Below are 17,767 nucleotides of genomic sequence, written 5' to 3'. Positions count from 1 at the left end.
CAAGTTGGAATGAACCACTGGAGGTTCCCCACAAGCCCGCTCCACCACCAGACCATGGCCAGTTTTGGACAGATCCATTTTTTAGTATCTCCAATAATCTCTCCAGGCAACCTGTTCCAATGCTTGATTACTCTCATTGTGAAATTCATTTTCCTCATATCTAATTGAAATTTCTCTTGCTGCAATTTGCACTAGTGTCTCTTCCTTTCACTGTGCACCTCCAAGACGAGTCTGTCTCATCTTCTCTCTACGCCCCTATAACGTAGCTGAAGACAACACTGAGACTCTGCCTTCTTTCTTCAGACTGAACAAACCACTTCTCTCAATATTTCCTAGTTATGACATGTGCTTCAACCCTCTAAACATCTTGGTGGTCTTTTGCTGGATTTCACCCAGTATTTCAGTGTCTTTTTTGTGCTGAGGAGCCCAGAACTGTACACAGAACTCCAGATGTGGCCTCATAAATGGTGAACAGGGGGAAACAATGATGGTTTTGACTTGATAGTTACATCCTTACTAATACAGCCCAGTGTGCAGAGCTGGACTTATTCACTATAGGGACAAACCACTGACATGTTCAACTTGCCCACCAAGAGAACAGTTCTATTCTCCTCTCAATCTACCACTGAATGTTCTCAAAGACAGCACGCTGACCTAGATGAACGTTTGGCCTACCTCAGTATGACAGATCTCAGGTTGTCAGACCAGCTCTGTATGAAGCCTACCAAGGCAAACAACAAGCCTCTGCAAGTCTTGACAGAAAGGCACCTCAGATGAAGCATCTTTTCAGTCAAACAGTGACTATTTTTTCCAGTTGGCTAATGTGAATTCTGCTCATTTTGAAAGCTAGGCACATAGATACATAGATACTTTCATATCCTTTTAAACTGGAGTTGGAAAAAATGCTTTGTGGCAATGCTTTTTACCAAATTTCGTTTTGAGATTTTGCATATGAGTAGTATTGCCTCACAGCAGAAAGTGAAACAGGCTGTTACTTTCTGTGTATGGCATTTTTCTCTCAAAGCCTCAAGACAGCTTTGATATTTCAAAATGCAAAAATCTCCAGAACTTCGTCTGACCCCCTGCGGTGCCCAGCTTGTAGTGAGCTGCTATTTGCGCACCCTACAATATGTCAGAGCTTTTCATCAGAACCATATCCCTCCTATCTGAGTGGTTTGGGCAAGCCCTACAAAGTTTAAGGCCCACTGATCATAAATTTAACCTTAACTTGATTCAAAAGCCCTAACCAAAACACCTAAACTTTACCAGAAAGAAAACGTTCACACCATGGTTTTCCTGCTATGGAGCATAGAATTAAGCATCAGGAACCTTTCCAATAGCAAGGTAATTTTCAAATGCTAAGAAAAATCTGATCCTAAATCTGCCTCCCTCATTATCACCCTCCAAGGTCCAAGAGTCCTCTCTTCCTTGCTACATGAGTCCTCAAAAAATCTTCCTACATCAACTCAGAAGACTGCAAACAGATGTTTATATTCTTCCACTAGAAGGATGGGATGGATACTGAGCTTGCATCAGACAGTACGCTCTGTAGCACTGTATTAGGCAAGAGAGCGTAACCAAAGTGGCAGATTTCCTCATACCAGTGTCAAGGAACCTACATGTTCTGTCAAGCTGCAGTTTTATAATTTCAAGATATCCTCAACTGTTTTGTTTGTTCAAAACTATTCAGACCAGGAGTATCTTCTGGGTTGTTCTGGGTTTTGCTTTTGTTGCCTAATGTTGGTAACTGTCCATCAATCAGCGAACATGCCCTGAATATTCTCCATCAGTGTATACACACTCTATGCCAGGCTCTTCAAAAAGGTTCTGTACTTTCCAGAACAAAAATTTCACTGACATCCCAAATCAGCAGAATGCACACCAACTCCAAGTTAAACCACAGCCTGTCTTTTGTGATCTCCACCTCACAGGAATATGCACAGATGTTCAAGTTAAAAACAAAGGCAAATTTAAAATTAAATCACTGAAGTAAGGGCATTTAAGAAAAAAAATCTACAGGCCTCCACCTCAAACCAGATCTTCACTTATCCTGGAACTGGAATTCAATGGCATCTATTTTTTTTGTCCCATTAAGTGATGAGAAATTAACCATTTATTCATTACCTACATTCTTTAAAGACAAGATGATCCATAGCCCTCTTGGGATGAGTTAGTGGGGCCCAAGGTCTACTTGACCTATCACAACATTTCTGTAAGAACTTTCAGTCCCTCTGTCTTAGAGAAATTAGCATACATGACCCTAACTCCTGCATGGGGAAAAAGCTCCAGGCTATCCTGCAATGTAGGGATGGTGATCACTGAAATGCTGTGAATTGTAATGGTGTGTAGGGATATTTCATATTGACGCAATTTGCACATCTACATTGTAAATCACTAAAGATATCCAATTCTGGATAGATGTGTTCAAACAAAACTATAGGCTCAAAGCTCCACATTACATTGAACTTTATGAAAGTTAAGACTTGGACCTGAGTTTCCCATTAGGACTTTACCATTGGTCTGTATTATAAAAGCCAGAAAATTATGCCTATTGATTAAGTGACTAACATACTGGTATGATGGAATTGTTTAAAGAATCCCACATGATATGACACCTATTGTGCTGGAAATAGTAACAAAGGAGAAGATGGGCAGGCAGAGGGATCTCCTCCACATCTCCATGACAGCAAACTAGACAGTAACTCAGCAGGATGCACAATGGCTGTGAAGTCATCACTTCTCTTTGCTAGGCAGTGTAATGCAGTATCTTTGCTCCTTCTGTCACAAAACATTGTTTCTGATCTCTAAAGGGGTGGAACTTTAAAGGCAGAATGCTAAAGGACTGGGGGATCTTCTGGGCTGTGTGCGAAGGTGAGGATATTCATGTGAAACAGACTTTTCCAAGCAGCAACCAAGCAGTCTGAAAGGGCTCAGTGCATGGCAATACTAACCAGCAACACCTGTAGCCACAGCTAGTGACAAGGGTCTCCAAAATTTTAGGAAACTACGAGTTAAGCATTTCAGCTCTATTGGTGTGAATCTTTTGGCACATATCCAGTAAGAATTATCTTTTTTCCCTGGGAATTGTGTTCAGCTCTAAGGGCCAATATGGCAATAACAGAACAGCAATAAGTAACCACCTTACTGAGTCACTCCTTGAACTCGCTAATGAAGATGAAACAGTTAATTAGGCAAGGGGATTATCCAAAGTACAATATATCTCCTTTATCAACACCATACATGCTGTGACGCTCATCTTTGTGCTGTACTTATGACCTTCATGCTGTACAGAATACATTCTTATTGATACTACCCATGGGCAACACCTTCTTCTAATTACCTTCTCTACAAGGAGAATTTCAACATCAGGGTTCCTGCTCTTTGTGAGTGCATGTGTATATATATCAGCTCTCACAGACACATGAATATACATTTAAGCTAAGTGTACTGGAATACTCAGAGGACAGACTGGCTGTGAAACAGGTCAAGAACCTATGTCTGCCATGAAGATAACAGGTGCCTTTGTGCTCCTCATGCTGGCAGCTCTTTGCTTAGCAAGTGAGTAACCTTTTTTATTTCCTGATATATTATAGTTCTAATGTTCAAACACTGCAGGTTTCTCAGACTACTGGGATAGTAAACAATTACTGCTGGACTAGGGTGACAGAAAGCAAGTGAAATTTTATGCTTGTGCACTATTTAGCAAGCAATATTGCACCAGCTATATGGTAGCCAGCTTGAGTAGATGAAACTCACTCCTTGATGGTGGTGCAAAGAAAAAGTACATTTAGAATAACTGAGAGCCTAAATCTTCTCTGCTAACAGTATATCAGTTCAATAGCATTAAGAATGTTAAAGAAGCAAAAAAAATGAAAATGTTAAAACAAAGCCAAAGTTATGAAACAAAATATTCTTTTTTCCATTTTGAATAGCTCTGAAAAGTTTGCTTTGAAAACTGTCTCAAAATCAAAATTCTTATGAGAAATATCAATTTCAATGAAATGGCATGCTTTTGATAGAAACTGTTCTCTCAAACAGTGTTTCATTAACTGCAGAAAAATAAATACATATTGCTTTCATAAGAATCCCAGCAAATTCCTTCCTTGAACTTTCTAATTTATCTTGTCTTCATTAAAACTTTATGGATCAATACTTTTTGAGCCATATCTTTTTGCATTCAATCCCAAATACATAGTGGCTACTAAAAGGTTACCAGAGAAAAAATAACATCTTAATGTTTTTATGGAAGTGAGTTGAATCTGATCCAATTCCAGAATAATGGAAACCCAGTCAAACTTCTGGTGACATAGACTGAAACTTGACATGAAGCATTATTCATGCTAGTTTTCTTTACCTTGGACGACAATATTTGATGAGAAGATGCAAGCATGAAAGGAAGTTTCAGTGGAAAGCTTAATGGCTTTAAATATCACAAAAAGCTACATTTAGTGAGGAAGACCAGTGCTAGAGCTGTATTGTCTTTTACAACATAATACATTTTCTTCCTGTTCCTTCTGTATAGAAGCCTCTGCCTTATAACGTTTATCCCTTGGAAGCCACAGAATGAGGATTACAGGACAGGAGAAGAACAAAATACATTCCTAAAGTAACAAATGTGTCACCATAATGGAGACATGCAAATGTTACTTGATTACCTTCTGGGAGGTGTAATTATCACTGTTTTGAAGGAGCTTTTTGAAGCCCCACCTGAGAACAGGGTTCCATTATATTAGATGCTATGTGTATGCAAAATAGGAGCCATCCTTTCTGCCAAATAGTTTAGAATCCATATTGACTGGCAAGGGAAAGCAATTTTTAAAGTGGTATTATGATCCAAATTTCATTACTGCTACTATATATAGTATTATATTTTAATGTAGATATTATCCTCATTATTGACAGAAAATCAAAGTAAAAAAGCACCATGTGATTTGCTTACAGCTACATATGATTTTTTTTTTTTTATAAATAATCTTAGGAATTAAAACCCTCTCATGTTCAACAACTAGTTCATCCTAAACAGACTGACCATTGTACATAATATTGATTCCTGGGTCTTCGATCTTTTTCTGGTGAAAAGGGGAACAACAGCCTCCATTCCCTCCCACAACAGAGGCTGTTCTAGCTGTTGACACAGATTTCTAAGGTAAACAATACAATAAGGTCCACTTGTTTAATAAGTTCTGACACCTGTATCTTATTGAACACTGGAAAACTATGTCAGTATTTACTTTCAAGGAGGTAAGAGACTTGGTGTTGTTGGAAGGACTGATACTAATGAAATCATCCCAGCTGTAAATTGAATGTTCATCAGCAGTGGTTTTTATTTTATCTTTTGTGATTCTGTTTATATTGCAGATGCTGCCAAAGAGAATGAGGTGAGTAAATTTCTCCTTTATTTCTCGATAAAAATATGCAGTTTGTACCAACATGAGGTCCATGAGGACACAAAAAATATATTAAAGGTTAATTAAATTCTGCCAAAGTATTGACATTTCAGAGAGAAATCCCTGAGTTTGCAATACATGGTTTCTATACAGTTGTCCTGACTACTTCCAGATGTTTTTACCTGTAATGCATTCTGGGCAATAAATCAGGCAAGGCCAACTTTTAAGTCAGAGAAATCAAGATTTTTTAAAATATTTATCTAGTGATGACACTATAATGCTTTCTTGGTGACTTTCAGATACTAAATCATATACCTAGAGATTTTAATTTCTCTCTGACTATGCTGGAGTGTCCATGCTGGGGTCAACCTCTGAAAGAAATGAGGCACCAAGCAACAAAAATCCTTACTCAGATGAGCTGAGACAAGCCCCTTCAGAGTCCAGTGGACAGTAGCAGGTAGTGGAAATTCACACACATACAGAGCTGGTCCCATACTGGCACAGCACATATAGTCTCTGGTGCCTAAAAGTACACCAAGACATACATACTTTTCCAGGAAGAGCCTGTTCCACTCTCCACACAGAAGTAAGTATCTTCCCCATTTTACCAGCTGTTATACATATATAAGGCAAATTCACCTAGTTTCTAGCTTTTTTATTAGCTGGCCCTTGCTTCTCACAAGCTGGTGGTTGACCAGTTTTAAAACTATAAGTTCCAACTCACAGAGATCTGTCCCATGCCACTGCCTCTGCTGGGTTATGTTGTGGCAACCTGCCAGGTCTCTTTTTGCGATGGGGATAGGTGTGCTGCCTCCTGCTTTCCAGCCACAGAGTTTGAAATGTGTGAGCAGCCAGGGCTTTGGAGGAGAGGGAAAGGACCAAGTGAAGGAAAAACCTAGGTAAACTAACATCCCATATGATTTTTTTTTTTTTTTTAATGGGTCACTGGACTTAAGTCCATAATACCCAAAAGAGTGATTGGCTAACGACTCTTTTTGACAGTGGAGACCTCAGTCTGTGCTGAGTTGTGGCCCAGGGGCTGGGATGCTGAAGGGGCTGACCACATACAGCTCCTCACTTCACCCACCTGCAGACCCTGGGCAATGACTAGCATAAAAGCAATCATATAATATGTAATAAATTCCAGGGTTTGGCTGAAGTAATACTTCTGTCCTTCACTAAGAGTTGGAATGAAGGTGAAAAAAAGAGACCAGCAAGGCTGGGTTCTGTTTTAAATATATATATTTATAATACATATTTTGGCTACATCTTCAGAAAGGAAAAGCTCCATAGTGCCCCTCCAAAGACTAATATGCTTCGAATTGCCACTAGCAGCAAAAAGAGACAGACCAGTTTGAGTTACAACAGAACCTATAAGGACAGGTGATTTCCTAGGGAAGCAAAGCCTAGGCATTTGAGGATGACAAACAGCACATTAAATAGATTATGTGCACTGCACAAGGAACTCCTTGCTTGTCAAATACCAGGAATGACATTCATTTGACAGGAGAAGATTGAGCTCCAAAACCAGGACAGAAGCACTTTCAGTCATTTATTTTATGAGTTTGTACTCCCATTTTCATATATAAGTCTGTAACGAATACAGTCCCACTATCAGATGAGGGCCTTTCAATAATTTATTTTCACACTAATACTTAAATAGGACTTTACTTAATTCCACCTGGGCAGATCTTTTCACCAGTGTAAAAAGCGTCAAGAGCTGATACTTGTGTAAAAAAGAGACAGAAATTTTTCACATCCTTGAGAATTAATTTTACCTGAATTTCTTAACAATTGCAATGAAGTAGAAAAAAAAAATAAGACTCAACTTTTCTGTAGATGGAAAAGAGGGCTGTATTTTTTCCAGTGACTGTATTCTTATTCAGACAGACTGCAAGGTCCCTGAAGGTGCTCAGTACCTGACATGGGTAGCATCACACAAATCTCTTGTCAGAAGGAACATTGCTTTTTTGAGACTTAGGCTCAGCTAATATAGATGGTGGAGCCCCATTGGCTCTGCGGCTCTAGAGCAGCTCACAAGCTTGTCCAAAAATTTCATATATAGGTAATTTCTGTAGATGAATGGAGAATATGAGAAAGATGGATTCAAAGGAAAATTATACTGTATTTGCAGGTAGACTGTAGTGAATACAAGAGGTTAGAGAGAGGAAGACCTATTTACTGCGAAAAACTCTATCAACCTTTTTGCGGCTCTGACGGGAAAACATATAACAACAAATGTTCTTTCTGCAAAGCAGTCCTGTAAGTACAATGCTATCTAATTGCTCCTGATCAAGCTAAAATCTGAGATTAGCTGAGTTATCTGGTATTTCCATTCCACCTAAGTGCTATCATTTTTTTCAGGGTCTCTATTCCCCTGTTTCTTTGCTTAATCTTTATAGAATAATTGCTTCTTCCACCAATAATGTCCAATTGATCTAAACAAATGACCTCGGTACTTGTGTAAGTAACTTTCTATTCTAACAGAAACTGTAGAAGCTGGACAGTAGAGAGAAGAGTCCAATGAGCAACACAGGGTTAACAAGGCACCTGGACCCAAATCAGGCCATACAAGAATTCAAAAGTGGTACCAGAAATACCTTGCTTTTTTATGGATAAAATACGTAATTTTTAAAAGAAAACTTCTTACAGATCAGTGCCTTCTCGTCTGATACAAATGTTTATACTGTCTTCTCTTTTAGCAAGTTGTTGGCTGAAGACTTCAGAGAGATTTTAGTTCATAATGTTAAATTTACTGTCTTCAATGTCTATGTCCTTCCTTTCCTTTGCAGGCGAAGTAGAGGTGTCTTACATATGAAGCAAGCAGGGGCATGCTGAATGAATTCTGCATGACAGAGAAGAGTGCTGAGAACAGCTTTACACTGCCTTATCACAATCTCTTCATTTAACTTCATTCATCCTGCCTGTTTTGCCAATGGTGAACAAAGCATAAAGTAGGCTTTTCAGCTGCGCTCTGTCATTTGCTGTGTCTCTCTGCTCCAGAGTGTTGGGACTGACACCTCTCCCCGCAAAGCACTTCCTCAGGATCCTCAGGAGCATTCCTCTTTCTGTAGCAAGTTGGTTTTCACATGGGCCCTCATTATATATTTGACTCCACAGTTAAAGTTGAAATCTGCTGACAATGACACCTGATTTCAGTGGACACAAGTCAATACAGGCATTGCCTCTGCTTTCCTTGTTGGTGAAGTCTTTTCTTTCATTTACCCAGAAACTTTTGCAGATGCTTCTTTTCAACGGCTTCCGCTTTCCTAGGCAGTGCTTTGACTCCTTCAGTTTTTTAGTTAAATTTTAAATTCTTGTTTTCTTCTAACTTTGTACAAATCTGACACATGTATGTTGTTTAGCTACTAAGTTTGCATGTTTATTAAAATAAACATTTACTCTTTTTTTTTGTTGTTGTTCATTGTGACCTTCCTACAGAATAAGTTTAGTGCATCTCTTAGTCACAAATGAGATATTTCCCAAGTTACACAAAATAATCATACAGCAGTAGCTAGGAGCTAGGACCAGAGGTAAAAAAACAAAGCCTGGAAGACGAAAGTTGTAACACTGATAATATGCACTAGATGGCCTTATGTTACTGGAATTCACCCTACAATTGGGCCCTTTTTTTACTTCTAATGAAACAACTCTGGTAGACTGTAAGACTGTATAAGCTTCCTAGCAGTGTCTCTGTTAAAGCTTGTCATTTAAATGTGGTTGTTAATGATTCTGTTCATGTCTGATAAATCGGTTGCTTTTAGACCTGAAGAAATTTCTCTTCTACTCTTACATCTTTATTATCTTCATTATTAAGCTAGTTTATGTCTTCTACACTTGAATAGTCAGTCAAGGGAATACATTTTCCCAGAATTAAATCTTATGAATGACTGACTTTACTGGGCTTATGCACGAAGAAAATTTTGGAACTGGAATGTGGGTATTATTTTTGATAATTTCTGTCTGGTATTCATGCTGGCTGGAGTAAGACTCATACTTCAGAAGAATGAAAAATGTGGAGAGAAGCTCATGCCTTTGCCTTTGAAGTCAAGACACCAAAAAGCCTAGCCATTGCACTGCTGGTGGTAGCATCAGGCAGACTGCACTCTCTAATGGAAGGACCAAGAGGCTTTGTTGGTCCATGGTATTAGTATGTGCTCTTTCTCCTGGCAGAGCTGAGAACCTTGTCCTCATTCACTGTAGAGAAGAGGCTGTTGGACTTTACATGATGATGATTAACAACCAAAGAGAGAGTCTTTAACAGGCTACTTCTTTACCAAGGAATTAAACAGTGCCAGGACATAGCTGTGAGCACTGGAACTCCATCATCTTTACTTTAAAATTGTTAACATGGTTCTGGCATGATCCTGTCTTGGATAAAAAGTCTTCTCAGCAGTTCTCAGGCACATCCTGGGCAGCTAGGGACTATTCCCAAATAGGAAACTGGATGAAGGCACCCTGTTTTGGACGGTAAAATAATTTCATAGCAGAGATGTGTCTAGACTCAACTAGCTGGCCTCTGGATGAGAGAGGCTCTGTTTAATTTGTCAGTACACACTGATGTAACCTAAGTCTCTAGTTTGATTTATAATGTGAACTGGCTGAACTATTTTTACACTAATTCCCTATTACATTCAGTACATCTGGAACATCTGGAAAAATGATAAAGCTGAAATCAACAAAAAATGAGAGGAAAAACTGAGGATTAATTAAATGCTAGATTAAGTATGCAAATGGAGTGCTATTTTCCAACCAAGTGAACACCATAAAAAGTAACTACTCTGCATTTCCATGTCAAATAATACTAAATAATGAGTCTATCTAACAAGGGACTTCTTTTTCCTCAATGTACAGTTCCCCAATGCATTGCATATCTGGGCAAAACAGCAGTAGCTACCAAATGCTATGTAAATCTTGGCCAGATGGTTTTCTCAACATTATTATGTGCTGTTCCCAGTCACTGGTGTGTCCCATGAAACCACAGGTAACAGAACAGGAGCCTAGGGACTGGTTTTTTTGATGGACTGGGGTTTATTCCCCACTGTGGGGGGCTCCAGACTTTTCTAAGGGACAATGGTGCTCTTAGTACATTAAAAACTAACTTCACACTTCAGATCATTCAAAGGCCACTGAAACTGATGGGAGACTACCTGTGGCCTTGGCTTTAACTCTCATCTTTTCTGTCTCATCCATTTCCATGAAACCAAATGTTCATTTTATAGTTAAAAAAGAGAGCCTCAACAGACAGTAAGAAGGTTTCTATCACATATATTTCTTTATTTAGTCCCTCCATCATTAATCTTTTCTGACTGTGGAAGATTTACATTGCTATGAACTATGTTCCGATGGATATGTTTAAAATAATTTTTTCATGAGACTGGCCCAACTGCTGAAGCAGTTATCAGAACGACACATTTTCAAATGTAACTTACACTCATGGTTGCTTTAGAAAGTAGACCTTCCTTCTACATTAGTGAAGAATGGATGAAATAAATCACCGATGAGGAAGCTTGGCACGTTCAAGCATTTTCATGGTAGCTGTAACATCACCATGAGCAGATGAGTGAATATCAAGCAGAACCAATGGACAATGTTTTAACATGATACAGGAATCTACCAAACAGAGATCAACACATATAGAGTTTAACATCCCATAAGATCTCTTGAATTTTTTTCATCTCTTCCTCTCCGTTAGCCCCCATTCTGACTCCTAAAAGAGAAAGGAAGACAGAGGGTAGCTAGATGATACTGGAGATGAATATATCAAATGCTGAGAAGCAATGGAATTCAAGTCAAAGAGGATTTTTTTTTTTACGGAAGGTGAAATATATTATCACAACAAGGGAAGCTGAAGGTGCAATGTAACAAATACTACAAATATTAGGAAAAATGAGAGGAAAGTGTCAGGAGGAAAAAGCACAGGGAAGATTTTAAACCAGAAAGCTGGAGAGCATTCGTCCGTTCCTTCTCCTTGTTATCTCCACAGGCTTACTTTAGTGCACAAACCAGAGCAATATAATCTTTGCCAATTCCTAAGGGCACATCTGTTAGCTGAAAAAATCTTTAGTGACACACACATTGACCATACTGACTTCTTTCTTTCCCCATGATTTCTTGGTGGAGAAGATTCCATGTATTCAGGTAAGCCATGTACTCAAGAATCCTGCAGGCTGACTGAAACACTAATAAATGGTTAGGTGCAGATGGCAACTTTTTCTCTTTTCTATGAAATAAAGAGGCTGGAAATCCTTGTAATTCTAACACAAAGTCATGTGGACTTTTTTAGCAGTTTAAATGTTTGTCTTCCCACTCTCTTTCAACCCAGCATGAACTTCTGTGAATAAATGATGAACACTAGAATGGTGGCATATATTATGAAAATATTGATGTAAACTGACATTAGAGGGTTTTTCCATTACATTACATGATATTACCATTTGAAACACTTTCCAAAAATCTTCAAGAGTCTAGTGAAGTTACCATGTCTTGAAGTTGCAGGTAAGACAACTGACTAGAAAACCATTGCAATAAAAATCCTCCATTGGGTCACCAAATTATTCAGGTACTTTCAGCGCATTTTTACTTTCTTCCTTAGCTAGGCTGCTCACATTAGTACCTCCAGCATTATATATGTTGCTCGTAAAGAGACAAATCATAAAGCTGAAGCAAGGTAATAAACTTTGGTTAGAGTCACAAGTGTTCATGACCTCTGGCACAAAACCAGCAAGACTTAAGGGCTGTGTGCATGGACTGGTGAAACAGGTCAGTCAGATGGCTCTGACTATTATCTTTTGTATCACATGTATAAAGCATGAAGATGTAGTTTGGTACTGCAACTAAAGAGAAATCAGTGGCAGCAAAAAATCTGCCAGTATGAAATATTACTGCTCATCGGCTAGAGTTGTTTCCTGTTAAAAGAGATAAACCGAGAAAGGTAAGGAACCTAAGTCTCTCCGTATTGAATGAGAGGAATTAATGGAGGACACTGGCAGAAAATTCTTCTGTCTATCCTAAGACACAGACTAAAGCCACAACTGTAATGAATTCTGTTTATTTGGGAACCAGGACCCAGCAATTAGGCAGTAGAAATGCAAATGAACAAGGTAATATTGTAAAAGTTTCTCATAGCTTAAAGGCTTATGGCTCTGGGCAGTCAATCTAAAATGACTCTCACAACAGGTCGTCTTGCCCTGAATGCGTCTTGACTGAGAAAGACCTAATTGAGAAAACAAAGCCAAACTCCGATATTTCATCATGATGTCAGAAAATCCAGCAGACAGTTTGGGGATATTTTCTGCCTTCTAGTTTGTTATAGCCTCAGTGGATATTCACACCATCTGCTTTAGTATATTGAGTTATTTAACTGTTTTTATGGACTATACCTAAGATACTAAGTGTCCTATGCAGCCAATGCACATCCACAAGGGTGATTCAGCACCCTGTAACTCAGAGATCTAAAATAGTCCACTACAGATCTACCACAGACCCCTGGGACTCTTAAGTTGTTTCTGACAATTTCTGACATGAAACAGGAGACGAGAGCAGCGGGAGAGCAATACTTTCCAACATGGAGTACTTGTGCTTTTTATCAGTTCCAGCTAGCATCATGTGCTGGCCCATAGCTGCAGTTAACGCTGAGAAGCATACCAGCTTTTGCCACATACCAGAGCAAAGAACATGATTTGCAAATTGCTGTAAATGACATCTGAAGAAAATGCTGAAGCGGCCAGACAATCTGGACAGTCAAGTTTGTGTGATGAAGCAACACAGAAATATGGGGAAGGAAAAATGTACATAGCTTGAGTGAACTGATGAAACATGCTCAGATCCTGTTTACTAGAAAATAAAATAGAGGTGGCCAGATATTGGCATTGAATAGAAAAATATAACAGATCTCCTTTACTCATTGAGGATTAGTTTTCAAAATTCTGCACTGAAAAGGTACTCATATATTGTTGATGTATCTATTTATATGTGGAGAAGGAAGGGCTTTCATAGTAAGGTCTTAACATTTTCTTTTTCACTTCTATGACAAGGGGTAATGAAATACAGGCCTGAAAATCAGATGTGTTTGGATTCCCGAAAAAGAAAATCCCAGTGCTGTAATAAAGCTATTTCACTTGTCCATAAAGCCTGCACTATATTTTCTGATATCGTTGTTACCACCATTTTCTGATAGTGTTACTGTCATTGTTCTAGCATGTAAGTGCAGCAGATGACGTGCACTGGTGCTCCACGTGCTCAGTATAAGAGATGGACCCTGCCCCTAAGACCTCAGAGATTGACCTGAAAAACAAACTGCTGAGGGGGAACGTAGCCACTTTGATCAAAGTCTCGTATATATCACAGATGTATGGGTGAGCCAGAGCCAACATCCATCCAGGTCTCCTGACTCCTACACTAGCAATTACATTCTTAAAGACACCAAGGGCAAGATGAAAAAATGCCAGCTGTGCTCTACAGTTGCTATAACATAAAAAATTCTTTAGATCACACCGGAATCCCATGTCTCTGGATTGAACATAACACCAGGTGATTTACTGATAAAGTATAATGGAATATAATTCACATTCAACTGGCTTCATTACAGTGCATCAGTGTCTGGTCAGCCTGGAGAGCTGCATTCTAACCCTGCTGTAAAACCAGTGTGACACTGCTCAAGATGTTTACACTAAATAGCTCAAAGGTTTTCTCATGCCCGTTGAATGTTTCTAGTTACTACAGTTATTTGGTGTTCCTGAATCTTTTAATACTAAGTATTTGGAAAAAAACAGGCCATTACTGTCACAACTTAGAGAATGTAAGCAGAAGACATTTGCAACTATTTAATCTTAAGATCATAAGATCTTACTCCATAAGACTCTGTAATTTGTGTCTGCAAAGAGAACTGGTAAAAAAAAAAAAAAATCACCAAAATGCCAGTGAAGTTCTCAACACTCAGTTCTCTTTATTTCAGCCATGTGTCAAGAAGGAGTCATCTTAAAAGTTTAAGTTTTTATTGAATTTGCATTTTCATGGCAATCTCTTGCTTTGGAACATTCTTCAGCTGGCTCCAAAATAAAAAAAAAAAAAAAAAAAACAAAACAGATGGGAGAGAATTGAAAGCAAGTCTTGAGCTAAGGGATCGGATAAACAACCAGGATATGGTGCTAAATTAACTCAGATCACACTAGCATGTAAGCTTAGAGAAAAGATAGAAAAAATAATTTTTCCTACAGATTTGACACCTTTAACAGTAGATTAAAATGCTATCCCATTACTTTCACCGAAAACATGCAGACCCACGCTTTCTCTGTTTAAACAGATGTGTTGCCCTCTCTCCCCAAAGCTTTGAAAATTATAATGCAGAACATCAGACTACCAAAGCTATGTATTTCCATAATAAGCAACAATCAACATGCATATAGTGTACTAACCAAGGAGCAGAAACTGATGACTGAGGAAATATAGATTTCTTTTTTTAAGAAAAACTGGTTATAGGATTCTCCATATTCACTTACAAGAGGGGGTTCTCTTCTGAGCTTAACAAGCCACATGGAGAAGAATATGTATCTGTCATGAAAAGCAAAACAAAACAAGAAGTCATGATGATCATCAAGAAATTTGAGACAGACAGACTTGCCTAGGTATATTTCCCAAACAAGGCCATTCCAACCATTCTTTGTGGCATGGCACTCATTATTTCTAGTTTTCTTCTGTTCTGTTTAAGCTTTCATACTTAACCTATCACTATGACAACTCTAATCATTGTCTCACTTTTTTTTTCTCCGATTCAACTGAGGCAACAATCAATGTAAAACAAAATACACTAATACTAAAGTGAATTGAAATTAAATGAATTCTGGTATTCTTCAGAAAACATTATTCAAACTTACCATCCTTACTTGTGCTAACGTACCTGATGACTTCTGTCTTTTTGGACTAGCGCCTGAACAAATTCCATACATGAATTTTTGGCTGTTTTTTTTTCACCTTTCCACAGTTTCAAATACTACAGATTCCTTTCAAAAATCATTAAATAAGCAAAATTTCCTCTCTGTTTTGCATAAGATAAATAGACCATAATCAAAACAACTCAAGTCTCATAACAGTTGGGTTCTGGATTTAGGTCCTTGAGGAAATGAGAAACTGAGGCAGTAACAATCTTCCTTGGGAATCACTCAGGAGGAGTCATGATCAAATTCAAATAGTGATCCAAACTGTGCATCTATCTATCCTTGGACAACTCACAAGCATGTAACAAGATTTTCAACCTCTATATTACAGAATATAAATGCTTCGACAGTTTGGACAACTTCTAGTAATGCAAAGCTTTGTATGCAATTTATGTACACCATGAGTTACATGAATCAACTGTCCATAAAGGGATATTTTTCCAATTCTGTGTGACACGAGGTGTGTTAAACTACTGAGACACAAGCAAACATAGAGATACACATTTAAAATCTGAAAAACTTAAAAGATTGAAAGAATTTTCTTTCCCTCCTTAATTGGACTTCAAAATTCCAGCACAAAATAGTTACAGGGATCACTAATTATGAAGCTTTCCCCTGTTAAGTCTACATATTCTCAGATATAGCAGGAAATCAGAGTGCATCAACCACAAGCATGACAGCTCTAGTATCTCATTTCCAAAGGTCAAGGATTCCTCAAAGAACAACAGCCCCCCTTGACAGAGAAGTATGTCACATAAACCTTATGCTAATTTGGCCAAGCTGTGACCATGTTCCTTCACGCCTGCCAGAAGCACCACCTGAAGGTAGAGGAATGTGGCCATGGGGAAGGCTGTTTTCCCATCCATGCCACTGAGGTGCCACCTCCTGGGAGAAGCACAGCACATCTGCAGCTGCTGGCTTCCCACCGGCACACATCTGCCCTTCCTCAGCACAGCTGGAAGGAAGATAATTTCACATGCCACAGAGCATAACGAAGGAAGGACAGGTTTATTTCTGCTGCTGTACCCACTCTTGTGGCTGGTTTCCACTTCTGTGGTGAACAAGCCCACCATTGCAAGGACCAAAGCTGCATTTACTTCCATAGACTACACTTCAGTGTGACTTTACAGGAGGGCTTGAGGGTTTTGACAGGGAAGGACTCAAACCCTTCCAAACAGGGGTATGACAAAACAAGGGAGTTCCTTCCCTGTTCCCAACAAGTGTTGCATTATAGCTCATCATGGCCCCAGCTCTCACCCATCTCCCACAGTGAGCAGGACCCCAGTTGAATTCCAGATCAGAAGCCCCTCAGCTCCCTACCCCAATCCTAACCCTATCTAACCTGAAGCAGGGGGCTGCAAATTTCTTTCCACCTCCCAACTTCAAATATACATTTAACTATATGTTTATTGTAGATTTCCTGTCTGAGCAGCAAAAAAAAATCAGAACCTCAACGGAGGACACAGTTTTCTTTGCTCCTTTGTAAATATGCAAAATCACAGAGTATTACCCCTGTACCTATTGCCTTTTACCCTATGCCTGCCTGAGGGAAAACTGCAGACACTGAGATACTATACTATTTATTTTGTTGTTACATATCATACTAAGAATTTATTGTATTTCTAGAGGCTGTTTTTATTTTTGAATTATGTCTTGCAGCACAGCCTCTTAGACATGTTGTTTTAACAGACTCCACATTCTCTTAGAGGAGAGGTGCATTTGGTGACTGTTAGCAGACTGTACCTCTCAGTGTCACCAGCACATTCTGCTACAAAGGGCTCCCTGTAATCCTCCCACAAACTGACAACATCTGACACCCCTTGTCACTTGTGTGATAAACAGTCAGTAGTTTATATGAATTTCTAAGTAATGCCTCCATGTTTCCAAGCAACCAAAGCATGTCATATGGCTATTCTGAATGTGCTTACTGGGCAAATGAACTGTCTCTTTCTCGATGGAAGATATCACACCAGCTTCCATCAGCCAGGTCAACAGAAGAGAGTCCTGGGCGCCTTAGAGCGAGGGAAGATGAGACTGTTCCACTCAGTGCAACCAAAACACCTTGGTTGACAGCAGATGGACTTGCCATTTATGAAACTGTAAATATTATTCAGAAGAGTCCAAGTGCCACTACAGAGGTATTTTCTCCTGTCAATAAACTTACTCCAAGTTCACAGCACCAAACTTGTTTTACAAATTCTTGCATCAGGTATCATTCCCTTAGTCTATGGGCCACCTCTGTGAAATGTCTGTAAAATGCCCACTAATATCCACAAAATGTTCATTGAGTTAATTTAGTCCATGACTTTGGTCTCCATCTGTTATGGTGGTCACTTAGCACAGGAGAGGTGGTATGTGAGAGGTGGACAACCAAAACCAGCTTGGGGCAGTTCACTGCTGCATTTGCACTGTTTCTTGTAAGGCTGGTCCTCCATTGGGAGGGGT

The 17,767-nt window shown here is 39.0% G+C and overlaps 1 protein-coding gene across 1 annotated transcript; it reads left to right on the top strand.

Annotated features, from left to right (window-relative positions):
- Window positions 1-3,412: 3,412 nt before the first annotated feature.
- LOC104360274 (ovomucoid-like) lies at window positions 3,413-8,794 on the top strand. The gene is made up of 4 exons (XM_009966192.3): window positions 3,413-3,558; window positions 5,359-5,378; window positions 7,522-7,649; window positions 8,180-8,794. Exons 1-4 carry the CDS (start codon window positions 3,495-3,497, stop codon window positions 8,223-8,225), a joined length of 258 nt encoding a protein of 85 aa, XP_009964494.1. The 5' UTR covers window positions 3,413-3,494; the 3' UTR covers window positions 8,226-8,794.
- Window positions 8,795-17,767: the final 8,973 nt, after the last annotated feature.

This window comes from Tyto alba, unplaced genomic scaffold (assembly GCF_018691265.1).
Source record: "Tyto alba isolate M040663 unplaced genomic scaffold, T.alba_DEE_v4.0 Super-Scaffold_17, whole genome shotgun sequence".
Classification (NCBI taxonomy): domain Eukaryota; kingdom Metazoa; phylum Chordata; class Aves; order Strigiformes; family Tytonidae; genus Tyto; species Tyto alba.
The sequence above is the reverse complement of the archived record's forward strand: the minus strand, read 5'-3'. Positions and strand labels throughout refer to the sequence as shown.

Excerpts from the sequence above, each read along its gene's own strand:
- LOC104360274 (XM_009966192.3), top strand. The coding sequence starts at position 3,495 with ATGTCTGCCATGAAGATAACAGGTGCCTTTGTGCTCCTCATGCTGGCA. Across the intron at positions 5,379-7,521 it reads ATGCTGCCAAAGAGAATGAG|GTAGACTGTAGTGAATACAA; the intron begins GTGAGTAAATTT and ends CTGTATTTGCAG. Across the intron at positions 7,650-8,179 it reads TCTTTCTGCAAAGCAGTCCT|GCGAAGTAGAGGTGTCTTAC; the intron begins GTAAGTACAATG and ends TTTCCTTTGCAG.